This window comes from Chiloscyllium punctatum, chromosome 32, assembly GCF_047496795.1.
Source record: "Chiloscyllium punctatum isolate Juve2018m chromosome 32, sChiPun1.3, whole genome shotgun sequence".
Lineage (NCBI taxonomy): Eukaryota > Metazoa > Chordata > Chondrichthyes > Orectolobiformes > Hemiscylliidae > Chiloscyllium > Chiloscyllium punctatum.
This window is the reverse complement of record NC_092770.1, coordinates 30,944,073-30,970,970: the sequence shown is the minus strand read 5'-3', so window position 1 is coordinate 30,970,970 and position 26,898 is coordinate 30,944,073. Positions and strand designations below refer to the sequence as shown.

Here is a 26,898-nt window from a genome sequence, read left to right as displayed (position 1 = left end):
TTGGTTTCATCTCACAATGTGTCACATCAAGATTGTTAAACAGGATAGACCATGTTTTAGTCAATCCGACCACAGTATAGGAGTAAAGAGACCTAGCATAAAAAGAGAGAACGTGATTAATCATCCTACCTTCCTGCTTGACTTTCAATTCAAACTTCACTTTGGACGTGCCACTAATGACGGCATACACCACTTCATCCTCCTTGGTCACACTGTTCACGGTGAGTGTGTGCTGCACTCCTTCTGACTTAATCACATATTTATCACTTGCTTGAATGTCTTTGCCATCCCTTTGCCATTTCACTTTGGCATCTGCCTTGCCGGTTTCAGCCACAAACTCAGCACCTCCCCCGGCAACCACCTCGAGTGTCTTCGGTTTTTTGGTAAACGCCGATGCTGTGAGACAAGAGACAGTTATTATAAAATGATGATGAATGGGACCACATCCAACAAACTTCCATTGCATTCCATTTGTGGAGGCGTAGCGGTGTTATTACTGGACTATTAAGCCAGAAGACCCAGGAAACGTTCTGAGGGCCTAGTTTCAAATCCTGCTGGGGCAGGTGGTGCAATTTGAAATCAATGTGAAATCTGGAATCAAAGAATCTAATGATGACCATGAATCCATTACTGATTGTCAGAAAAACCCATCTGATTCACTCATGTAATTTAGTGATGGGAGGGAGCATCCTTACTTGGTCTGGCCTACATGTGACTCCAGACCCACGGTGAAATGGTTGACTTGTGACTGCCTTCTGGGTAAATAGGGATGGGCAATAAGTGTTGGCCCAGCCAGTGACACCCTCATCCCATGAATGAATTTTTTTTTAAATTTTGATTTCCAATTACTCGAAACACTGGATAATGATTGGTTTCCCAGTCAAGACTTGAATGAGCGAGTTGGAAGGAAATCTTTCAGATCCTCTCCCATTCCAAATTGGGTGAGTTGCCATCTGAGATAGAAATGGAAATTGCTGGAGAAACTCAGCAAGTCTGGCAGCAGCTGTGGAGAGAGAAACAGAGTTAATGTTTCAAGTTCAGTGACGCCTATTCAGAATTGGTCTTCAGGGTTCAGAATCACTTGCAGCATTATGTGGGTGGTGTGTGAACTCAGGAGGAACCCTAGTGGTGGGGTGAGAGTCCCTCTGATAATATCTGGATCTGCTGTAGACTCATTGAAAGAGACTGATCATGCAAGTTAATCAGTAACTCTGTATCATAAATTGTGAGCAAGTTTGATCACCTTATTTAAAGGGAGGTATTGTTTAATTGAAGAGAAAGTACATTAGGTTGATCGCTGGGATGGAGGGATTATCTTATGAGCAAACACTAAATAGGTTGGGACTCTACTCACTGGAGCTTAGAAAAATGAGAGGTTGAAACATGGATTCTTAAGGGGCTTGTCAGGGTCAATGCTGAGTGGATGTTTCCCCTCCTGGGAGGGTCTAGGATCAGGGGGCATAGTCTCAGAATAAAGGGACACTAATTTAAGGCTGAGATAAGGAGGAATGTCTTCTCTCAGAGGGTTGAGAGTTTTGTAAGTCCTTACCACAGAGAGCTGAGGGGGCAGAGTCCTTGTGTATATTTAAGGCTGAGGCAGATAGATTCCTGATCAGTCGGGGAATCAAGGGTTACAGGGAAAGGGCAGGAAATTGGATGTGAGGAATGTTGGATCATCCGCACTCCTACTGAATGGTGGAGCAGGCTTGAGGGGCCAAATGGCCTACTCCTGATGGTTTTACAGTCTTTATTGTTGTATTATCTGCCAACAAGTATGGGTCTGTTTGTAACCATTCCTAACTCCCCAACACCAAGTAGTGGTATGAGCGTGAAGTCAGGGTACAGTCCAGCTCGGTTGAGATAGTGTTCTGATTCAGAGTCACCTTTCTATTTTACTGTGGATTGTCACCTCATTGCAGTTCCCTCAATGACTTGGGAACCACTCCATAGAGCTATCACAATGCAAATGCAGTGTCAAACACAATAACACAAAAGAGGATTACACTCATCATCTCCTTTGCATAAAATTTCATCCACAAAATTAGGTAACAAAATAAAAGTCTGTGTACAGATATCCTGCACGTTTGTTTTTTGAATTCTTTCTCAGCTCTCTGCTGCTTTCTCTAATCAATTAATTTCCCTCAAAAAAATTTTAAACAATATCTTTCATGACCACATAAAAACACAGAAGTATGACTGTAGTGACAACTGTTTTTAATTCTTTCATGGTTATTTCTATAAATGATGTGGATGTGAATATAGAAAGCATGGTTAGTACGTTTGCAGATGACATCAGAATTCATGGCATAGTAGAAAGTGAAGCAGGTTTTCAAAGATTACAAAGGGATCTTGATCAAATGGATCAATGGGCTGAAAAATGGCAGATGGAATTTAATCTGGATAAATGCGAGGTATTGCATTTTGGTAAAACTAACAGGGGTAGGGCTTATACAATGAATGGTAGGGCTTTGGGTAGTGGTGTAGAACAGAGGGACCTGGGGTTCAGGCACATAATTCTTTGGAAGTTTGTGTCACATATAGAAAGGGTGGTTAAAAAGGTGTTTGGCACGTTTGCCTTCATTGCTCAGTGCTTTGAGTATAGCAGTTGGGACGTCATGTTGAGGTTGTACAGGACATTGGTGAGGCCTCTTCTGGAATACTGTGCCCAGTTCTGGGCACCCAGTTAAAGGAAGGATATTATTAAGCTGGAGCGGGTTCAGGAGAGATTTACCAGGGTGTTGCCGGATATGAAATGTTTGAGTTATGAAGAAAGGGGCTTCTTTCACTGGAGATTGAGAGGTGACCTTAAAGAAGTTTATAAAATCATGAGGGGTCTAGATATAGTTAATGGTAGTTGTCTTTTCCCTATGGCAGAATTTCAAGACTAGGGTGAGAGGAGAGAGATTTAAACAAGCCATGGGGACAATTTCTTTTTACACAGAGGGTAGTTCTCATGTGGAATGAGTGTCCTGAGGAAGTGGTGGATATGGGTACAGTTACAATGTTTAAAGACATTTGGATAAGTACATAGATAGGAAAGGTTTGGAGGGATTTGGGCCAGGAGCAGCACGTGGAACTAGTTTAGTTTAGGATTATGTTTGGTATGGTTGGGTGAAGGGTCTGTTTCCATGATGTATGACTCTACAAGGGCAAGGCCAGCATTTGTTGCCCTGTGCCTGATTGCCATTGAACTGAATGGCTTGTTAGACCATTTCAGATCAGGTTCAAGATCAACCATATTGTTGCTGGTGTAAAGTTGCATTTGCAGACCTTCCCTAAAGGACATAAATGAACCAAATGGGAGTTGACAACAATCAATGATAGCTACATGCCACCATCACTGAGATTAGCTTTCAATCCCAGGCTTTGTCAATTTAGTTTAAATTCCACCAGCTACTTCGGTGTAGTTTGAACCCAGGCCCCCAGCGCATTGTCCTGTGCACCTGGATTTATAGCTCAGTGCAATTGCCACCATCAGGAATGGATGCTCCTCGGATGCTGCCTGACCTGCTGTGCTTTTCCAGCACCACACTCTCGACTCTAATCTCCAGCATCTGCAGTCCTCACTTTCGCCAGATATTGTCACCATCCTACAATTCTGCCAAACTGGCATTTACCCCATCAGTGGAGCCTATTGGTGTAACTCAGCAACATTTCCATCCTAGCCCATTGCACTGAAACACTAGGGCTTATTGTGACAACCTGAGCAGTTACTGCACTAAAATACCAGGGTGAGTGACTGAAGCAGAGATCAGACCTTTAGGAATAGGTTAAGGACTGACAGTTTAGATTGTTTAGATTAGATAAGATTCCCTACAGTGTGGAAACAGGCCCTTCAGCCCAACAGGTCCACACCGACCCTCTGAAGAGTAACCCACCCTTTACCCTCTGACTAATGCATCCTAACGCTATGAGCATGACCAATTCACCTAACCTGCACATCTTTGGACTGTGGGAGGAAACCGGAGCACCCGGAGGAAACCCACGCAGACACTGGGAGAATGTGCAAACTTCACACAGTCAGTCATAGAGTCATAGAGATGTACAGGATGGAAACAGACCCTTCGGTCCAACCTGTCCATGCTGACCAGGTAACCTAATCCAATCTAGTCCCACCTGCCAGCACCCGGCCCATGGAATCGAATCTGGGATCCTGGTGCTGTGAAGCAGCAGAAAGGGACCATATTGGAATAAAGCAGTAAAGGTGAGTCCATGGGATTGAGATGTTAATTATATTTATCAAGTATACAGATAGACAGATAAAGAAAGAATTCTGCAGGGGCTAACATGTGTCATCAACCCTACGAATGACATTTTAATTTAAATTTCTTAAGTTTCCTTTGAAAATATCATTTTTTTAAAAATGGCTGTCATTTAATTTATCTCTTTTGATTTGCGAAGATTATAGTAAAAGAATTGCTTGGTTTTGCAGCAGAGTGGGTAATATCTCTCTATTTGAGCCAGAGATTCCAGGTTCAAGTTCCACTCCAGGACTTCAAAGTGAAGAAAGGTCCATTATGTGGCCAAACAGGCAGAATATTGACTTGTAAATCTCTCCAACACAGGCCTGTAGCAGGAGGTGAGAGTGGGAGAGACGCTGGTTAACTATGTGATGTAAGAACAGGGAAGTTTCTACTGTAACCTTCAAGATGTGTGTGCAAGTGAATGTTTCCACTGTGACTCAGACTCTGTGCACGGACCACAACACACAACTACGGGATTATAGTTTCAATTTACAGCCACAATGAAACATGAAGAAAGACTCCAGGACAATCTGATGTAGCAGGCAGGAAGAAGGTAGAGGTGATGCTGCATTCTGCACATCACCAACCATCAAGGAAAAGCTCTGTGTCTAGTTTCAAACGTTACCATCTAACCTGGGATTCATTAAGGGCAGAGGATATTGTTCATGAGAATGGCAAACACCAGCAGGGTTGGATGGGCCAAGTGGCCTGGTTTGATGCTATAGCTTCTGTGTGATTTGCCAAACACTGGAACCTCATTTGACAACTTCCTTTCATTTCATGTTGATCAGGAGGAACACCCACGATTACTCAAACTGTGACTTTTCTGCATGGGGCAGGTGAATTATGAATGCTTGAGCTTTTCAGCAATGGAGCCTTCCTCCATGGGATTAGCTTCATGGTGGACAGACTAACATTGCAGCTTACATTATCGCAGCATGACCCACTGCATTCCAATTCTGACACTTGACCGATCTAATAGCGTAGAAAGCATAGAGTTCCAGTGAGCATTGCTCATCCCTATCTATATTTACCCTGATAACCTTCAATCAGTTTCACAATCCAATGATCACTCAACACCTTTGACACTACATTTTTCGTAGTCATCTCCCCTGCACAGCCCCTCCTGATTGCTGCTTTCTCAGATAAGTGCTCTCCTAAAATAACACATTCTACGGTTACATTCAAAATGGAGCAACTTGGAGCAGAATTTCTTCATCCTCCAAAGAAAATCAGGGTTTATTCCACAAATCTCTCTTTCTCTCCCTCAAGAGTTTTAAGCCCAATAATCATTCCAGTTTCACTAATGTAAGCTTTCTCCCAACTTTTAAATGATTTAACAATATGAAATTCAACTCTCCATCACAGTGGCTCAGTGGTTAGCAGTGCTGCCTCACAGCATCAGAGTTTGATTCCAGCCACTGGCAACTAGCTGTGTGGAGTTTGTACATTCTCCCCGTGTCTGCGTGGGTTTCCTCCGGGTGCGCCGGTTTCCTCCCACAGTCCAAAGATGTGCACATCAGGTGAATTGACCATGCTAAATTGCCCATAGTATTAGGTGCATTAGTCAGAGGGAAATGGGTCTAGGTGAGTTACTCTGAGGGTCGGTGTGGACTTGTTGGGCTGAAGGGTCTGTTTCCACACCATCGGGAATCTAATCTAAAGGGCAAGAGGAATAAAGACATTCGAAACCAAATACATCAAGTTCAGCCTAAGGTTGTGCAATGGTTAAGACACCAGAGTAGGTGTGGACTCAAATCTTCTCATGTCCTGGTTGTGAAGCTTTGAAAGAGCAGGTTTGGCATTTGTGGGCAGCACCTGGCAAATGGTGACCATCAGATCTGCCAAATTGTTCCAACTGAACCAGTGAGATCTTTAGACTCTTTACTGACCTCCATGTGATTCCAACGACATGCTGTTGTTGGTATTTTGGGCTCTTGTTTTCCAACCAGAGAGCCAGCAAGAGGCATAGACTGCCTGTTCGAGGGAGATCCACCGAACTACCAAAGACCAGAGCAGAGAACAGAAGGAGGCCAATCTGTCCATTGCGTGCTCTGCTCTGCATTGATATTGTGGCTGATCTGATGATCCTAGCAAAGGTCTTTTCCCAGGATAGGGGAGTTCAAAACTAGGGGGGGATATCTTTAAGGTGAGAGGGGAAAGATTTAAAAAGGAACCTGAGGGGCAACGTTTTCACGCAAAGCGTGGTTTACATGTGGAATGAACTGCCAGAAGAAGGGGTAGATCCAGGTACAGTTAAAGCATTTAAAAAAATATTTGGATAAGTACATGATTAGGAAAGGCTTAGAGAGATATTGGCCAAACACAGGCAAGTGGGACTAGTTTAGTTTGGGAAATGTGATTGGCATAAACAAGTCAGACTGGAGAGTCTGTTTTCGGGCTGAAGGACTCAACAACTCCAGAGCAGATCTCCAACACCTTCTCAAGGCTAACCAAGGCTGGGTAATAAATACTGCCCAGCCCGTGATACCCACATCCCATGAATGAATATTAATATAAAAATAAAAAATTGTGACATCATGCTCTGGTTCTATGGCACGACAATGCAGCAAATGGAGAGAAAAAAAAAGAGAACTTCCTTTTTCTGATCAGTGTCTCCACTGACTCTTTAAGCACCTGCAGATTAGACTAAAAGACAGACATACAACGCTTCAGACAGTTTATTACATTAATGGTACCAAAAATAAAATCAAAGCATGGGTTTGGGAACAGGCATTAGCCTAGCATTCAGACAAAACCAGCAACAATTTAACTGAGATTGAAATGATAAAGGTAAAATTGCCATAGTTACGGAGGACCATAGGGCTGCTCTCTCATTACAAAGAGACAACTGGTGGTGGTTTAATTATTCAGAGATTAATTAGTCAGTAATAACAGTAAACTACCGCAGAAATCAGAAATAAAAACACAAAGTGCTTAAAAGTTTCATTTGTCAGCTCTGAAGAAGAGTCATGTTGGACTGGATACATTAACTCTGTTTCTCTCTCCACAGATGCTGCCAGGCCTGCTGAGTTTCTCCAGCACTCTGTTTTTAATTGATTTGTTGCCGGTTCACATTGATAATAACTGTCTGGAAACCTCAGACAGCTGATAATTTGATAGTCATAAATAATGTTGTAAAATCAACATTTGAAGGAGGGGAAGGGGTTCCCCATGTAACATGGACAATCTGGCACACACTGTCAAATCTAAATAATTGATTCAATGCACATCAATCGATTTCAGTTCCTGTGACTTTTGCCAGTGAGTTTGTTCAGATATGAATTTAAACTAGAGTATGTTTGACATGGATGCAAATTTAACAGATAGTTGCCCATGAACAGAATTACTGAAAAAGCTCAACAGGTCTGGCAGTATTTGTGGAGAGAAATCAGCGTTAACGTTTCAGGTCCAGTTCGGAGGAAGGGACACCAGACCTGAAATATTAACCCTGATTTCTCTCCACAGATGCTGCCAGACCTGCTGAGCTTTTCCAGCAATTTCTGTTTTTGCTTCTGTTTTACAGCATCTGCATTTCTTTCGGTTTTTAGATAGTTACACATGTTGTAAGAAAGCTCGGGAGTCATGTACTGTATGTTGCTACATAGGTATATTTTTATAAGGCCGAATTTGAACCATTATGTATGGTGCATGTGCAAATTTAATGAACAGTCTTTGGGAAGTAAATGTACTTCATTTCAGCCTCAACTGTGGCTGGAGGAGTGAAAGATGATCTTCAGACTGTCCGAACCTTGCTGATGTTCCAGTGCAAGGAGTGACACTTGACTGATTGTTTAGATTAGATTAGGTTAGATTCCCTACTGTGTGGAAACAGGCTATTTGGCCCCACCAACCCTCCGAAGACTAACACACCCAGACTCATCTCCCACTGACTAATGCCCCTAACACTATGGGCAACTTAGCATGGTCAATTCACCTGACCTGCACATCTTTGGACTGTGGGAGGAAACCAGAGCACAGAGAGGAAACCCACGCAAACACGGGGAGAATGTACAAACCGCACACAGACAGTCACCTAAGGCTGGAACTGAACCTGGGACCCTGGTGTTGTGAGGCAGCAGTGCTAACCACTGAGCCACCATGAACTCCTTATTGTAAATGGGCACAATCTAAACTCCAGGACAATGAACTGAGGGGTGTTCTTGAGACAGACATGGCAAAGATTCAATGAAGGAAGGTCACCATCAAAAGTCCTCCTGTGTTAGTGCACTGAGAGCATGATGGGAGCAGGGATTTGGGATGGGAGAATATAGCGGGGCCTAGGCTTGTGGGAACCTAGGAGTGGTGTCAGGGACTGAGCTCCTGCGTTTCGGTTAAGGGAGGGGAAGCTGTGTTTTTTTTTATTCATTCACGGGATGAGGGCATTGTTGGATGGGTGGTATTTGTTGCCCATCCTACAGGGCAGTTAAGAGTCAACCAAATTGATGTGGGTCTGGAGTCACATGTAGGCCAGACCAGGTAAGGATGGCAGTTTCTCTCCCTAAAGGACATGAGTGAACCAGATGGGATTTTTTCTGACAATCAACGACAATCAAAGGCCTTAAGATATAGGAGCAGAATTAGGCCATTCAGCCCATCGAACCTGCTCCACCATTTGATCATGGCTGATTGGTTTCTCAACCCTATTGTCCTGACTTCTCCCCAAATCCTTGATCCCCTTACTAATCATGAACCTATCTATCTCTGTCTTAAATACACTCAGTGACTTGGCCTCCACAGCCCTCCACAGCAATGAGTTCCACAGAGTCCCCACCGTCTGGCTGAAGAAATTCCTCTTCATCTCAGTTCTCAAGGGTCATCCCTTCATTCTGAGGCTGTGCCCTCAGGTCCTAGTCTCTCCTACTATTGGAAATATTTTCTCCATGTCCACTCTATCCAGGCCTCTGCAATTTCAATCAAATCCCTCTTATCCTTTGAATCTGCATCACGTACAAACCCAAAGTCCTCAACCGCTCCTCATATGACAAGCTCTTCAACCCTGGGATCATTCTCTGGATCCTCTCCAAGGCCAGTCTTAGATACGAAGCCCAAAACTGCTCACAATATTCTAAATGCAGTCTGACTAGAGGCTTATACAGCCTCAGCAGTACATCGTGTATTCTACCCTTCTTGAAATGAATACTAACATTGCATTTGCCTTCCTAACTGCCAACTGAACCTGAAGTGAATCCTGAACTAGGACTCCCAGGGCCCTTTTGCACCAGTTTCATGGTCATAATTAGACTCTTAATTCCAGATTTTTATTAAATCCTAATTTCACCATCTGCTACGGTAGGATTTGAACCCAGATCCCCAGAACACTAGCTGAGTCCTTGTAATAATAGTCTAGCAATAATACCACTAGGCCATCGCCTCTCCAAGTTGGTGCTTGTGTTGGGGAGGGTCCCCTGTATTTGGGTCTGTGGCTGGGGGAGAGCCAGGTGCAGCAGGGGAGAGCATGGTTTTTATTGCTGGCCCTGACTGGAACTCTCGGGTTGTCTGTTCAAGAAAACATTTGACAATAAATGCAAATGTGCACTGCAAAAATGGTAAAATATAAATAAAAATCAAAACATAGAAAAAGGGTCTCCACAAAAAAAATTCATTCCCTCCACCATTGATTCTCAGTAGCAGCAATGTGTACAATCTACAAACGCACTGCTGAAATTCAAAGATCCCGACTGAACCTTCTAAATCTATAACCACTTCCACCTAAAAGGACAAGGACAGTCGATACATGGGAACACCACCCCCTGTAAGTTCCCCTCTAAGCCACTTACCATCCTGACTTGGAAATATATCGCAGTTCCTTCAGTGTCACTGATTCAAATCCTTGAATTCCCTCCCTAAGGGCATTGTGGGTCTACCTACATGGACTGCAGTGGTTCAAGAAGGCAGCTCACCCCCAACTTCTCAAGGGGCAACTAGGGACAGACAATAAGTGCTGGGCTCAGCCAATTACACCCATGCCCCATGAATGAATTGAAAGTATTTGTAATAAGATTTTACAAAGTGTAAAATAATTGAAAGAAATTATAGGAAGCTATCGGAACGATATTGTTAAACCTGAAAGAATGTAGATTAAAAAGATTTACAAGGATATTGCCAGGGTTGGAGGATTTGAGCTATAGAGAGGGGCTGAAGAGGTTGGGGCTGTTTTCCCTGGAGCGTCGGAGGCTGAGGGGTGACCTTAAAGAAGTTTATAAAAGTCATGAGGGGCATGGATAGGGTAAATAGCCAAGATCTTTTCCCCAGGGTAAGGGAGTCCAAAACTAGAGGGCATAGGTTTAAAGTGAGAGGGGAAAAATTTAAAAGGAACCCGAGGGGCAACCTTTTCACGCAGAGGGTACATGTATGGAATGAGCTGCCAGAGGAAGTGGTGGAGGCTGGTACAATTACAACATTTAAAAGGCATCTGGCTAGGTATATGAATAGGAAGGGTTTAGAGGGATATGAGATGCTGGCAAATGGGAGTAGATTTATTTAGGATATCTGGTGAAGTTATGGAGTCAAGTTAGGTAAAGGGGAAGTACAACGAGGTGTTCTTGTACATCAGTTATTGAAAGCAAGCATGCAGGTACAGCAGGCAGTGAAGAAAGCTAATGGCATACTGGCCTTCATAACAAGAGGAATGGAGTATAAGAGCAAAGAGGTCCTTCTGCAGCTGTACAGGGCCCTGGTGAGACCGCACCTGGAATATTATGTTCAGTTTTGGTCTCCAAATATGAGGAGGGACATTCTGGCTATTGAGCGAGTGCAGCGTAGGTTCACGAGGTCAATTCCCGGAATGGTGGGACTATCATATGTTGAAAGATTGGAGTAACTGGGCTTGTGTATGCTTGAGTTTAGAAGGCTGAGAGGGGATCTGATCGAGATGCATAAGATTATTAAAGGATTGGACAGTCTGGAGGCAAGAAGCATGTTTCTGCTGATGGGTGAGTCCCGAACCAGAGGACACAGTTTAAAAATAAGGGGTAGGCCACTTAGAATAGACTGCTGTGCTCTTCCAGCACCACTAATCCAGCACTTAGAATAGAGTTGAGGTGAAACTTCTTCACCCAGAGTGTGGTGGGTGTGTGGAATGCTCTACCCCAGAAGGCTGTGGAGGCCAAGTCTCTGGATCCTTTCAAGAAAAAGATGGATGGAACTCTTAGAGATCATGGAATCAATGGGGATAAGGCAGGAACAGGATACTGATTGTGGATGATCAGCCATGATCATAATGAATGGTGTTGCTGGCTCAAAGGGCCAAATGGCCTACTCCTGCACCTATTGTCTATTCGTCAGCATGGACGAGTTATGCTGAAGGGTCTGTTTCCTTGCTGTATTACTCTGTCTCAGAGAGAATTCAACTCTTTCGAATTTTGTGTGAGCATTTTTCTGTCATGTACATATACTTTTATAAGAATGATTCTATAATAGATTATGAATTATTTATATAATTTATCTCTTTTTCTTAAACAGAAATGATATTCAAATACAAGTAGTGGTATTCTCTGCGAAGCTGTCATGATCTCCCAGCCCCTGAAGAAATTACAAAGAGCTCAAAATGTGAGATTAATGCCCAAAGCTCCCAATCTCCTCAGAAAACCTCCAACTTACCTATCCATCAATCTGTCCTCCGAGTGTGTTGCTGGAAAAGCACAGCAGGGCAGGCAGCATCCGAGGAGCAGGAGAATTGATGTTTCGGGCATAAGCCCTTCATCAGAAAACTGGTGAAGCCAGTTCTGATGAAGGGCTTATGCCCGAACGTCGATTCTCCTGCTCCTCGGATGCTGCCTGTCCTGCTGTGCTTTTCCAGCAACACACTCTCGACTCTGATCTCCAGCAACTGCAGTCCTCACTTTCTCCTTCATTTCTCTCTTTCCCTAAGTTGAGAGATAACGGCCTTTTTAAAATTGTTTTCGATGCAAATGTGATTTTTTTTCTTGGAAAACTGAGGATTTGCAAGAGTGTACAAATCATTGGAAAAATAACTCTCGGTCAACCCCCCCCCCGCCAACCCCCGGAATCCTGAACGTTGGGTGGTGCAGTGTTAATGGGGCTAGTGACTGATTACAGGAATTAATCTCTATTAGTGTGTCCAAGATAGACACAGACCTGGCCCAGGGGAAACCTCACTGATAGAAGGCTTTGAGAAAGAGTGGTCCAAATTCACATGCTCCCAACAAGCGTGTGTCACATAGCACATGTATGAGATACCGTATCCCAAAACGGTGCTTAACTTTGAACTTAACAAATCAGATCTGACAGCAGCCAGAACAAAGACTCCAGCCTCCCCTATTTTTAACACTCCAACTAAAACGGACACTTTCAGCAGATGAACATGGGACATAGCAATGGTGTGGCAGATTCCCTCGCAAATTGCTGACAGTCCCTGTGAATCTTGTCCGGGACTTAGAAGAAAGGTCACCTTCGGCTCATGTCTGTTAATAGCTGGAACAGATTGCAGTGCCTTCAGCTGTTGTCTAACTGTAATTCTGCAGGGATCCTGTCAACAGCTGGTGATCAGCCAAGATGTCAGCCAATACAGGAGAAATTGTTTCCCGAGCGAGGGGACACAAATGGCATGTTCATACAGGGGGACAAGAAACGTAGGGTCCAGCATCAAATACCACTTTGGCAGGGAAGGGGAAAGAAAATATTTCACATTGCCTTTTTTCTCCTCTCCCTATCCAGTGTCCCTGGGCACACTATGCAGTTTTGGAAGTCAGCAACAAAAATAAAGGGCTTTTGTTTAGAAGCTCAGGACCTGAGGATATCCCGAGGCATTTTATCATAAAAGAAAAATTATAGAGTCCCCACAATGAGGAAGCAGGTCAATCGGCCCATCGAGTCTGTACTGATCCTCCTGAGGGACATCACACACAGACCCAGCCCCTCACCCCATCCCTGGAACCGTGCATTTCCCATGGCTGACCCACCTAGCCTGCACACTATGAGCAATTTAGCATGGCCAATCCACCTTAAACTGCACATCATTGGATTGTAGGAGGAAACCGGAGTACCCAGAGGAAACCCACACAGACACGGGGAGCATGTGCAAACCCCACACAGACAGTCACCCAAGGATGGGATTGAACCCGGGTCCCTGGGGCTGTGAGGTAGCAGTGACAAGCTGATTAAATTCTTTCAGAAATGTAATCACTGTTTTAATAGAGGAAATGCAGCAGCCAAACTCACTCAGCAAGATCCCACAATCAGTCATGCAATAATAAATGACTTGATTCATTTATAGATGAAGTTGGTTAAGGAACCAAGTATAGATCAAGAGACTGGAAAGAATTCACTGCTCCGCCTTAGAATAATGCTGTGAAATCTTTAGAATTAGGGCATAGATAGGGTAGATCAAAAGAGTCCTCTTTGTGGAAGGATTAGTGACGGGGGGTGGGGGGGGTGGAGGGGGTGGGGGGAGTGGGCATCGATTTAAAGTAAGGGGCAGAAGGTTTACAGGAGACATGAGAGGGAGAAGTGTTTTCACTCAGAGGGTGGTGGGAAATCTGCAACTCACTACCTGTAAAGGTGGGAGAGGCAGGAACTCTCATCACATTGAAGATGTTGTTTCGATGTGTAGTTGCAATGCCAAAGCGTACAAGGCAATGGGCCAAGTGCTGGGAAATAGGATTAGAATGGTCAGCTGGATGCTTTTGACCAGAGTGGATGTGATGGGCCAAATGGCCTTTGCGTCTGTGCTGTAGCAGTCTGTGACTCAATGAGTCTAATGAAGTGACCTTATCCATAACACAATGCGCACACAGGTCAATTGTAACCCTCAAAATGGATGAAATTCTGAAGTGATAATGTGAATTTGGTTTTATTGTGATTATTTTAAGGATGGAGAAAGCAAACACGTCACACAATGTAGAAGAACGGTCAACTGGGAGGAGGTCAGTGCCAATCTCCAGAAGGATGTAGACAAGTTGATAGAGTTGGCAGATGGGTTTCAATGCAAAGAAGTGTGAGATGGTGCATTTGCTGGGAAGAACATTGAAATATAACATAAAATAAGAAATACAATTCTAAAGGGGTGTATAAAAACCGAGAGACTTATGTTTATATGTGCACATATCATTGAAAGTGGCAGGACAGGTAGAGAGAACAATAAACAAATAATACAATATTTTTAAAAATTTGGTGGGCATAGTGTGCAAAAGCAAATTCAGGTCAGTTTTAGACACTGATGCATTTGGAGATTCAACCAGTGTCACCCTGACCCAACCTGTCAGGCAGCATTCGATGGACTTAAGAAAGTAACTTATCGTTTTATAGATTGTGTTACAACAGGTTAAACTTCAACACCTCCTGAATTCTCAGCTTTCCACGTGCAGTGGATTTGGAAATCCTTTAGAAAGTTCTGGAATCACAAAACAAGACAGTTGTCCAATGCCTGTACTTATGTATGGGGACGGCAAACACGAGGGGACACAACTCTAAAGTGAGGGGAGATAGGTATAAGACAGATGTCAGAGGTAGTTTCTTTACTCAGAGAGTAGTAAGGGTATGGAATGCTTTGCCTGCAATGGTAGTAGATTCGCCAAGTTTAAGTGCATTTAAGTCATCATTGGACAGGCAAATGGACGTTCATGGAATAGTGTAGGTGGGATAGGCTTCAGATTAGTATGACAGGGCGGCACAATATAGAGGGCCGAAGGGCCTGTACTGCGCTGTTATGTTCTATGTTCTATGTTGCACAAAAGCTTTCTCCAATTATATTAACATATCCTTCAATTGCTTTTCCATGTGTGTTTAACAAGCAAACCTGATATGTATGGATGCCACTCAATTCAATCACAGTCCTTGTGGTTATGAGATCTACATTTCCCACCAGTCTCTGGTTTCCAAATAATAAATTTCCCAGATTTATCAGGTACTGTCTTATATTTATTGACACTCCTCCATAATTTGAAAATAAATCCATCAGGTGATCCCTCAGTACAGTCTTATTCAATCTCTCCTGACAGTTTTAACTTCTCAGCCTCTGTGTCTACCCGTTACTCAGAATGAGGATGACACTGCCTCATGTAGAGTTTTTTAATGTTGGGATTAATTGTTCGAATTGACCAGGTTACCCTTTCGATCAAGCCACCTGAAATAAGCAGAGCAGATTGAGAATCAGCATGTCCAGAGAACCTTGGAAATCAAGAGTTCAATAATGAAAAAAAAGGAAGTGTATGTCATTATAGAGTCATAGAGATGTACAGCATGGAAACAGACCCTTCGGTCCAACCCGTCCATGCCGACCAGATATCCCAACCCAATCTAGTCCCACCTGCCAGGACTTGGCCCATATCCCTCCAAACCCTTTCTATTCATATACCCATCCAGAAGCCTCTTAAATGTTGCAATTGTACCAGCCTCCACCAATTCCTCTGACAGCTCATTCCATACACATACCACCCTCTTTGTGAAAAAGTTGCCCCTTAGGTCTCTTTTATATCTTTCCCTTCTCAGCCGGGAATTTCAGTTGGGGTGGAGAGATTCTAGAACACATTAACAAGGAGAAGGTATTAGATGCTTTAATGGACAGATCAGTGTGTAAATCTCCAGGCCCTGATGAGATGTATTCCAGGCTGCTGTGGGAGGTAAGGGAGGAGATTGCTGGGGCCCTGATGGCGATATTTAATACTTTACTGGCCACAGGTGAAATTCCAGATGACTGGAGGATAGCTAATGTGGCTCCTTTGTTCAAGAAGGGCCTTAGGAACAGGCCAGGTAATTACAGAGCAGATAGTCCGACAGCAGGGGGAGGGACATTATTGGAAAATATTCTGAAGAACAGGATTAATCAATACTCGGAAAAGCAGGGATTGATCAGGAATAGTCAGCACAGATTTGTTAGAGGGAGATCCTGTCTGGCCAATTTAATTGAGTTTTTTTGAAAAGTTGACTAAATACATTGAGGGCTGTTTCTGTGATGTGGTTTACGTGGTGTTTCAGTAAAGCCTTTGACAAGGTCCCTCAATGAAGGCTGGTCCAAAGGTAAGAGCCCATGGGATCCAAAACTAATTTCCAAATAGGAGGCAGAGGGTGATGGTGAAGCGCTGTTTCTGTGATTGAAAGCTGCTGACTAGTGTTGTACCACAGGGATCAGTGCTGGGACCCTTGCTGTTTATTACATGCAGTAACAACTTGGATATGAATGTAGAAGGTTTAATTACTAAGTTTGCAGATGACATGATAATTGGTGGTGTTGCTGATAGTGAGGTGGATGGACCAAGGCTACAGTCTGATATTGATCAGCTAGTAAACTGGGCAGAGCAATGGCAGATTTTAATCCTGATAGTGTGAGGTGATGAAATTTGGAAGGTTTAATGCAAGAAGGATATAAACAATGAATGGTAGGTCCCTAGGGAGTACTGACGAACAAAGGGACCTTGATGTACATGTCCGTAGATCCCTGAAGGTGTCAGCACAAGTAGGCAGGGTGGGGAAGGAGGGATATAGGGGGCTTGTCTTCATTACCTGGGGCAGGGAATATAGGAAGAAGGGCTGATGCCCGAAACGTCGATTCTCCTGTTCCTTGGATGCTGCCTGACCTGCTGCGCTTTTCCAGCAACACATTTTCAGCTCTGATCTCCAGCATCCGCAGTCCTCACTTTCTCCAGGGAATATAGGAGCAAGGAAGTCTCACTAAAACTTTCTACAACATTGGTTCGCGCACAGATGGAATACTGTGCGCAGTTCTGGTCGCCGCACTATCGGAAGGATGTGATTGCATGGAGAAGTTGCCGAGGAGATTCACCAGGATGGTGCCTGGGATGGAAAGGCTCAGTTATGAGGAGAGTCTGGATTGGCTGGGTCTATTTTCCCTGGAGCAGAGGACGAATCTGATTGAGGGATCCAAAATTATGGGAGGCATAGACAGAGTAGATTGAGAGAATCTTTTCCCCATGACAGACGTGTCTAAGACCAGAGGGCATAGGTTTAAGGTGAGGAGCAGGTGGTTTAGAAGAAATCTGAGAAGGAGGTTTTCCACCCAGAGGGCGGTAGAAATATAGACTGTGCTACCTGAGAGGGTGATGGAGGCAGGGACTCTCACAACATTCCAGAAGCTTCTGGATGAGCAATTAAAATACCACGGCACGATAGGCTATGGACCAAGTGCAGGTCAATGGGATTAGTGTAGTTTGGTGTTTGTTGGTCAGCACAGACATGGTGGGCCAAAGGGCCTGTTGCTGCACTATGTAACTATTATGACTCTATGTGTATAACTGTTATGGAGCACATTCTGTGACTATCGAGCTCTTGAAAGTGGGGGTGAAGGGGGTGGGGGTGATGAATCTGAATCAATAGTTTCTGGCCCAGTGGTAGATGACACTATCCATTGAGGCACAAGACCTCCCTTCAGTCCCTGCATCCCCCTCAACCTATTTACCATCTTCTCCAACGTCCCTACTTTGTCAAGAAGACCAGAATGCTCACAGTTCTCCAAATGTTTCTCAATGAGGTTCTCCCTCTGTACTAAAGAGCTTCACAGCACCTCATTGGTATATTTGAAGGTCTCTGTCACTACTTTTAACTGGGATTACTCTGTTGAAAACATGGCAAATAATTATAAAATTGGAGCTCGGTGACCAGTGGTGTTCCACAGGGATCGGTTCTGGGACCCCTGCTCTTTGTGATTTTTATAAATGACTTGGATGAGGAAGTGGAAGGGTGGGTTAGTAAGTTTGCTGATGACACAAAGGTTGGTGGAGTTGTGGATAGCGTGGAGGGCTGTTGTAGGTTGCAACGGGACATTGACAGGATGTCGAACTGGGCTGATAAATGGCAGATGGAGTTCAACCTGGAAAACTGTGAAGTGATTCACTTTGCCAGGTTGAATTTGAATGTAGAATACAGGGTTAAAAGCAGGATTCTTGCCAGTGTGGAGGAATCGACGGATCTTGGGGTTCATGTGCATTGATCTCTCAAAGTTGCCACCAAAGTTGATAGGGTTGTTAAGAAAGCGTATGATGTGTTGGCTTTCATTATCAGGAGGATTGAGTTTAAGAGCCATGAGATTATACTGCAGCTCTATAAAGCCCTGATTAGACCACACTTGGAATATTATGTTCAGTTCTGATTGCCTCATATAGGAAGGATGTGGAAGCTTTAGAAAGGATGCAGAGGAGATTTACTAGGATGCTGCCTAGTCTGGAAGTCATGTCTTATGAAGGAAGGTTGAGAGCGCTAGGGCTTTTCTCATTGAAGCGAAGATAGATGAGAGGTGACTTGATAGAGGTGTACAAGACGATGGGAGGCATAGATAGAGAGGATAGCCCAGACTTTTTCCCAGGGTGGAAATGGCTACCAGGAGGGGGCATCATTTTAAGGTGATTGGAGGAAGGTTTATGGGAGGTGTCAGAGATAGGTTCTTTACACAGAGAGTGGTGGATGCGTGGAATGCACTGCCAGCAGTGGTAGACAAGTCAGAGACATTGGGGACATTTAAGCAGCTCTTGATGAGGCACATGGAAGATAATACAATGAAGGGTATGTAGGTTAGTCTGGTCTTAAAGTAGGATAAAAGGTCAGCACAACATCGAGGACTGAAGGGCCTGTTCTGTTCTGTTCTATATTCTATTTAAATGTAAACTGCACAAAGTAAACTGGGATTTGAACTTGGGTTTCCCAGAACAATACCTCTGGATTAATGGTATAGCAACGAGGCAAATAGGCTGTCACTTCCCCATTTTAAGGGTGACTTGATAATCTCTCAGGCAACACTTAGGGAGTACAGAATTCATGCTGCAGCATCGTAGACGCATCTCCAACCTCGGGGCTAATGTCCCCTTTTGAGAAAGAACAGAATTTTCATTTATTTTTGAATCAAGATGATTTTATCCCACTTGGCCCAGCAATTAAAATTACCCTATGGCTAGCACATAAAAACTTACTCTCTATGATCAAACCTGTTCCATATTTTATATATTTGATTTTGCTCAGAGTATTACAATAGGTTCAAAGCGTGTAGCAGTTTAATTACAGAGTTTGGCTTTAACGCTGCTTTCGAATGTCTCTCCTCTCGGGCCTGCAACAATTTCCAGCTTTTTCTGCAGTGTCTGCTTATTTTGCTCTGAACCTTGGTCCAAACATGGACCAAACAACTGAATTCCAGAGGGGAGGGGAGAGTGACAGCCCTTGACATCAAGAATGTATTCAACTGAGTGCAGTATCAACGAGCCCTGGCAAAACTGGAATCAATGGGTAGCGGGGGGGGGAAAACTCCCCAGTATTTGGAATCATACCTGACACATAGGAAGATGGTTGTGGTTTTTGGAGATCAGTCATCTCAGCTCCAGGACATCTCTGCAGGAGTTCCTTAGGGTAATGTCCTAGGCCCAACCATTTTTAGCTGCTTCATCAATGACCTTCCCTCCATCATAAGGTCAGAACTGGAGAGCAAGGTTAGATCTCATGGAATACAGGGAGAACTAGCCATTTGGATACAGAACTGGCTCAAAGGTAGAAGACAGAGGGTGGTGGTGGAGGGTTGTTTTTCAGACTGGAAGCCTGTGACCAGTAGAGTGCCACAAGGATCAGTGCTAGATCCACTACTTTTCGTCATTTATATATGTAGTTTGATGTGAACATAAGAGGTATAGTTAATAAGTTTGCTGATGACACCAAAATTGGAGGTGTAGTGGACAGAGAAGAGGGTTACCTCAGATTACAACAGGATCTGGATCAGACGGGATAATGGGCTGAGAAGTGGCAGATGGAGTTTAATTTAGATAAATGTGAGGTACTATATTTTGGAAAAGCAAATCAGAGCAGGACTTATACACTTAATAGTAAAGTCCTGGGGAGTGTTGCTGAACAAAGAGATCTTGGAGTGCAGATTCATAGTTCCTTGAAAGTGGAGTCACAGGTGGATAGGATAGTGAATAAGGTGTTTGGTATGGTTTCCTTTATTGATCAGAGTATTGAGTACAGGAGTTGGGAGGTCATGTTGCGGCTGTACAGGACATTGGTTAGGCCACTGTTGGAATAGTGTGTGTAATTCTGGTCTCCTTCCTATCGGAAAGATGTTGAGAAACTTGAAAGGGTTCAGAACAGATTTACAAGGATGTTGCCAGGGTTGGAGGAGTTGAGTACAGGGAGAGGCTGAACAGGCTGGGGCTGTTTTCCCTGGAGCGTCGGAGGCTGAGGGGTGTTCTTATAGAGATTTATAAAATCATGAGGGGCATGGATAGGGAGAAGAGACAAGGTGGGGGAGACTAGAACTAGAGGGCATAGGTTTAGGGTGAGAGGGGAAAAATTTAAAAGGGACCTAAGAGGCAACTTTTTCACGCAGAGGATGGTGCATGTATGGAATGAGCTGCCAGAGGAAGTGGTGGAGGCTGGTACAATTACAGCATTCAAAAGGCTTCTGAATGGGTATATGAATAGGAAAGGTTCAGAGGGATATGAGCCAAGAGCTGGCAAATGGGACTAGATTGGATTGGGATATCTGGTCGGCATGGACGGGTTGGACCAAAGGGTCTGTTTCTGTGCTATACATCTCTATGACTCTAAGTGGGGATGTTCACTGATGATTGCACAATGTTCAACACCATTCATGAATCCTCAGACACTGAAGCAGCCCATGTTCAAACGCAACAAAATTTGGACAATATCCAGATTGGGCTGACAAATGGCAAATGACATTCATGCCAAGCAAATGCCCAGGCAACAACCATCACCAATTAGAGATAATCTAACCACTGCCACTTGACATTCAATGGTGTTACATCACTAAATACCCCATTATCAACATTCTTGGGGTTACCATTGACTAGAAACTCAACTGGACTCACCACATTAACCCAGTGACCACAAGAGCAGGTGAGAGGCTGGGAATACCACAGTGGGTAACTCCCTCCTGACTCCCCAAAGCCTGTCCACTATTTTCAAAGTAGAAGTCAGGAATACTCCTCACTTACCTGGATGGGAGCAGCCCCAATAACACTCAGTAAGTTTGACACCATCCAGGACAAGGCAGCCTGCTTTATTGGCACCACATCCACTCCCTCCTCCACCAACACTCAGTAGCTGCAATGTGTAATATCTACAAGATGTGCGGCAGAAATTCAAAGATCCTCAAGCAGCACTGTCCAAACCCATGACAACTTCCATCTAGAAGAACAAGAGCAGCAGATACGTGGGAACACTCGACCAGTTCCCCTCCAAGCCATTCACCATCCTGACTTGGAAATATATCGCCATTCCTTCACTGTCATTGGGTCAGAATCCTGGAATTCCCCACCGAGGGTATTGTGGGTCTACCTACAGCACACGGACTGCAGCGGTTCAAGAAGGCAACTCACGCCCACCTTCTCAACGGGCAACTAGGGACGGGCATTAAATACTGGTCCAGCCAGTGATGCTCACATCCCACAAAATGAATAAATTTAAAAAAGGCAACGACCAGACTAGATCGGTCTAATGCAGTGATGATTCCAGAGAGCAGGCAGCAAACCAGATCTACTGAGAGAGCTCACACACCTCGTCCTGAAGATTCCACTGGGACCTCAACTACAAACTGAGCAATGCTCAGTCCAGTGTTCGCTGCTGGTACCATTCTGGCAAGGGCAACTGGAGCCACACCCAGAGTCAGAACAACGCCAGGGACTTTCTGAAGAAATTGCCGTGTTGGAACGCTGCAGCCAGAGAGGTGTAGCCACAAGACGGCCAATGTCTCAACCCAAGGAACTTCCATGGCAATGCTGTTAACAGCAGACTCTGGTGAACCAGGTAAGAGGACAGTGCAGCCCTCCCTCAGTGGGGCACTGTGGGAGTCCACTCCTGCATTCTGTTCCCAAACCTCACAACTTTCTAAATCAAAAGCCACAGTTGACACCAAACAGACCACGGTAACAGGATGCTCTCTTTAATCAGTCCCAGTTTACTTTGTGGAGTTTACCTTTAGACCCTACCCTTGATATGGTAAGGGTTGAAGGCTGGTGAGGGACATTCTCTCCTCATGTTTCACTGACCCTGGAAAGCTGTCAACAGGTAGGGACACAGTGACACGCAGCAGCCACGCTCTGCACTCTGTACTGTCACTACTCAAGGCTGGTGCTGACAAGTAGCACAGGGCATGTAATCTAATCTCAAACACTCGACTAAAATTGGATTTGCCAAATAAAAAAGGTGCTCCCGAAACTACAGCATTCTCATATTTATAACCACACGCAGCATTGCTGTTCACTGCCAGGCAAAGGGTATTTCTACAGCTGTGTCCGCTTCATTCTTGTGAAGTGATTTGAGATCGCAGCAGGAAAGGGAAAGAGGAGACAGAGAAAGACTGGCATTTATGGAGCAACTTTCACCATCTCAGATTGCCTCAAACTGCTACACACCCACAGCGATACTGTGGGGTGAAGCAATTTTTCTGGTATACTGAGGCACAGCAGTGAGGAGAAATGGTGGGAAAAATGGTGGAGCGATAAATATCAGCCAGGTAAATGACAATTTCATTCAAAATTCTGGATTAGTGGGGCTGGAAGAGCACAGCAGTTCAGGCAGCATCCGAGGAGCAGGAAAATCGACGCTTCGGGCAAAAGCCCTTCATCAGGAATACAGCGTGTAGAAATACCCTTTGCCTGGCCGTGAACAGCGATGCTGCATGTGGTTATAAAATGAGAATGCTGTAGTTTCGGGAGCACCTTTTTTATTTGGCAAATCCAATTTTAGTCGAGTGTTTGAGATTAGATTACATGCCCTGTGCTACTTGTCAGCACCAGCCTTGAGTAGTGACAGTACAGAGTGCAGAGAGTGGCTGCTGCGTGTCACTGTGTCCCGACCTGTTGAAGGGCTTTTGCCCGAAACATCGATTTTACTGCTCCTCGGATGCTGCCTGAACTGCTGTGCTCTTCCAGCACCATTAATTCAGACTCTGGTTTCCAGCATCTGCAGTCATTGTTTTTACCCAGTTTCATTCTAAAGACATGTCTCGGCGCAGTGCAGCACTCCCTCAGTACTGACCTTCCGACAGTGCAGCACTCCCTCAGTACTGACCCTCCGACAGTGCGGCACTCCCTCAGTACTGACCCTCCGACAGTGCAGCACTCCCTCAGTACTGACCCTCCGACAGTGCGGCATTCGCTCAGTGCTGACTCTGCGACAGTGCGGTACTCCCTCAGTACTGACCCTCCAACAGTGCGGCACTCGCTCAGTGCTGACTCTGCGACAGTGCGGCACTCCCTCAGTACTGACCCTCCAACAGTGCGGCGCTCCCCTAATGCTGACCCGCCAACAGTGCGGCACTCCCTCAGCACTGACCCTCTGACAGTACAGCACACCCTCTGCACTGACCCTTGACAGTGCAGCACTCCCTCAGTACTGACCCTCTGACAGTGTGGCCCTGCCTCAGTACTGACCCTCTGACAGTACGGCACTCCCTCAGTATTGACCCTCCAACAGTACGGCACTCCCTCAGCGCTGACCCTCCAACAGTGCGGCACTCCCTCAGCGCTGACCCTGCGACAGTGCGGTGCTCCCTCAGCGCTGACCCTGTGACAGTGCGGCGCTCCCTCAGCGCTGACCCTGCGACAGTGCGGTGCTGCCTCAGCGCTGACCCTGCAACAGTGCGGCACTCTCTCAGGACTGATCCTCTGACAGTGCGGCACTCCCTCAGTGCTGACCCTCCGACAGTGTGGCACTCTCTCAGGACTGATCCTCTAACAGTGCAGCACTCCCTCAGCGCTGACCCTCCGACAGTGCGGCACTCTCTCAGATTGATCCTCCTACAATGTGGCACTCCCTCAGTACTGACCTCCAACGATGTGGCACTCCCTCAGTGCTGACCCTGCAACAGTGTGGCCTGCCTCAGTACTGACCCTCTGACAGTACGGCATTCCCTCAGTACTGACCTTCTGACAATACGGCACTCCCTCAGTGCTGATCCTCCAACAGTACAGCACTCCCTCAGCATTGACCCAGCGACAGTGTGGCACTCCCTCAGTACTGAACCTGCGACAGTGCGGAGCCCCCTCAGCGCTGACCCCCCGACAGTGCAGCGCTCCCTCAGCGTTGACCCAGCCACAGTGCGGCGCTCCCTCAGCACTGACCCTGCGACAGTGTGGCACTCCCTCAGCACTGACCCTGCGACAGTACAGCACTCTCTCAGCGTTGACCCAGCGACAGTGCGGCACTCCCTCAGCGCTGACCCCCCGACAGTGCGGCACTCCCTCAGCGTTGACCCTGTGACAGTGCGGCGCTCCCTCAGCGCTGACCCTGCGACAGTGCGGTGCTCCCTCAGCGCTGACCCTGCGACAGTGCGGCGCTCCCTCAGGACTGATCCTCTGACAGTGCAGCACTCCCTCAGCGCTGACCCCCCCGAAAGTGCGGCACTCCCTCAGCGCTGACCCCCCCGATAGTGCGGCACTCCCTCAGCACTGACCCTGCAACAGTGTGGCACTCCCTCAGCACTGACCCAGTGACAACACTCCCTCAGCGTTGACCCAGCGACAGTGCGGCATTCCCTCAGCGTTGACCCCCCAACAGTGCGGCACTCCCTCAGCGCTGACCCCCCCGAAAGTGCGGCACTCCCTCAGCGCTGACCCCCCCGAAAGTGCGGCACTCCCTCAGCGCTGACCCCCCCGACAGTGCGGCACTCCCTCAGCACTGACCTGCTACAGTGTGGCACTCCCTCAGTACTGACCCTCTGACAGTGTGGCACTCCCTCAGTGCGGACCCAAGGCTTGTCTCTGGTTATTCCAATAGGAATGCAGTTGTCCTTTTTAAATTAGGGTGAGGTTCACTTCCTGATGGAGTTCAATAGATTGATCTCTCAGAAGGATTTATTTGAATCATTGTTTTGTGGGTGGAAATTTTGCAAAGGAAATTCTGAGTGCAAGGTGTAGTAGAGCAGAGATTGGCAGGAAAGTGAATTCAGACTGACAATCCCTGGGAAGTTCCTCTCTCAGTCTCTGCCTCCCAGAGCTGTGCAATTCCATCAAAATTTCTGCCTCAATTTCCTGGAAACTGCAAAGGCGATGTCTGATGGATTCAGATCCAATACTTTCTCAGGATCTGTCAGTGACTTTGGCCCAAATCTCTCTGTGGGATTCAACAGAAAAAATGTCTCTCTCTGGGAACCAATCCTGATCTTCAATAGATTTTACCTTCACAGATTCTCTGCCCATGTTTAACAAGGACCTAGTCATTTTGGTGACGATCTGCTTAAATTTGCAAATATCTGGTGAGTTCAGTGGAGCTTTTAGTGGAATGGTGATTTGTTCATTTTGCGGAGATTCTGTGATTGAGGAGTGGAGAAGTGGGGGTTTTGTAGAACATCTGCATTCGACAGTAAACATTTCTCAGCTAACATCCCTAGTTCTCCACTAACGTGGACAGATCGCAGATACGATCACCAAAATTAGATTCATAACATAAAAGAAAGTGCTCCTGAAATTACAGCATTCTCATTTTATAACCACACACAGCATCGCTGTTCACTGCCAGGCAGAGGGTATTGGGTATTTTCACAGCTATGTCCACTCTATTCTTGTGAAGTGATTTAAGATCGCAGCAAAGATTTTAGCAGAAAATTTTTGTGTGATCTATGGATTTTAGCAGAACCCTGACTATTTTAGCAGAAATCTGGTGACTTTAGCAGAAATCTGGTGATTTCGGCAGAGATTTAGTAATTTTAGCTAGATCAGGTGATTTTAACAGAGACCTGGTGATTTCAGCAGAAATTTAGTGGTTTTAGCAGAGACCTAGTGATTCCAGCAGAGATTTGGTGATTTTAGCTGAGAGCTGGTGACTTTAACAGAGGCTCAGGAATATTGCTGCTCTCTGCGTTCTGCAGTGGATCAGGATCGGGAATGATCTGGGACCCAGGGGCAGGTGAGCAGTCAGTGCCTGCAGATCCTTTGAAGGGAGCGGGTTAGCAGGAGGCTTCACTCTCGATCCCTGTAAATTGCCAGTGACCCCTTTGAATTCGAAACAGTGATTAAAAATCTGTATACAGTAATCCAAAAACAAAGCAAGCCAGTGCGGATGCTGGAATTCGAGCTGGAAGGAGGAATTGCTGGAGAAAATCAGCAGATCTAACAGGGAGAGCAGAGCATTTAATGCCTCATTCGATTTGGATTTTATCCCAGACACAAATGCATTTGTAGCATTTCACAAATCGTGTTACTGACTGAGAGGTATTTATACATTTGCACAACGGACTAAAATTATTCAATTTGGGAGGGGGGGGGAATGATTTTTTTTTGTTTGAAATTACTGTCTCAGCAGCGGGGAATATTCCAAACCCTTAGCCCTCCAAGTTCCATGAGCTTACCTGTTTTTTTGAGTGGTTCAGGCATAGTTTTGCTAAATCACCTGCGGTCCCTGCTTCACAACTTGAACTAACCGGGCCCCCCCCTCGTGTCTTGCTCGTCAAAACATGGTCAGCTGCAGAAGGATTCAACGGTGGAGGACTGAGAGACAATACCCTGCCTTTTTGTATGGAGCTTGGAATGATTTCTCCGCCTCTAACACCGCCTTCCACCCCATTTCTGGAAACTCTTTGCAATTTTCACTGAAACTGAGACCTCGTGCCCTGGGCTCAAAACGTCCACTCTGAGTCCCTCTCACGAAATGTTGCCCGACTTGTCCAACTCCGCCTCGGTGTTTGGTACAGAACTCGTTAGACTTTTGATGGAAAGACAATACATTTCGAGTCAGACGGAGC

General features: G+C 45.4%; 1 protein-coding gene across 11 annotated transcripts in view; it reads right to left on the bottom strand.

Annotated features, from left to right (window-relative positions):
- Nucleotides 1–26,652, bottom strand: part of mybpc1 (myosin binding protein C1) — a 146,370-nt gene extending 119,718 nt beyond the window's left edge. For all 11 annotated transcript variants that reach the window (XM_072551998.1, XM_072551993.1, XM_072551995.1 and 8 more), the window contains exons 1-2: nt 26,506–26,652; nt 130–396 (exon numbers count right to left, since the gene is read on the bottom strand). In XM_072551998.1, the coding sequence (XP_072408099.1) occupies nt 130–396; nt 26,506–26,530 (292 nt within the window). In that variant the 5' untranslated portion in view covers nt 26,531–26,652. The remainder of the gene's footprint in view (nt 1–129; nt 397–26,505) is intronic.
- Nucleotides 26,653–26,898: the final 246 nt, after the last annotated feature.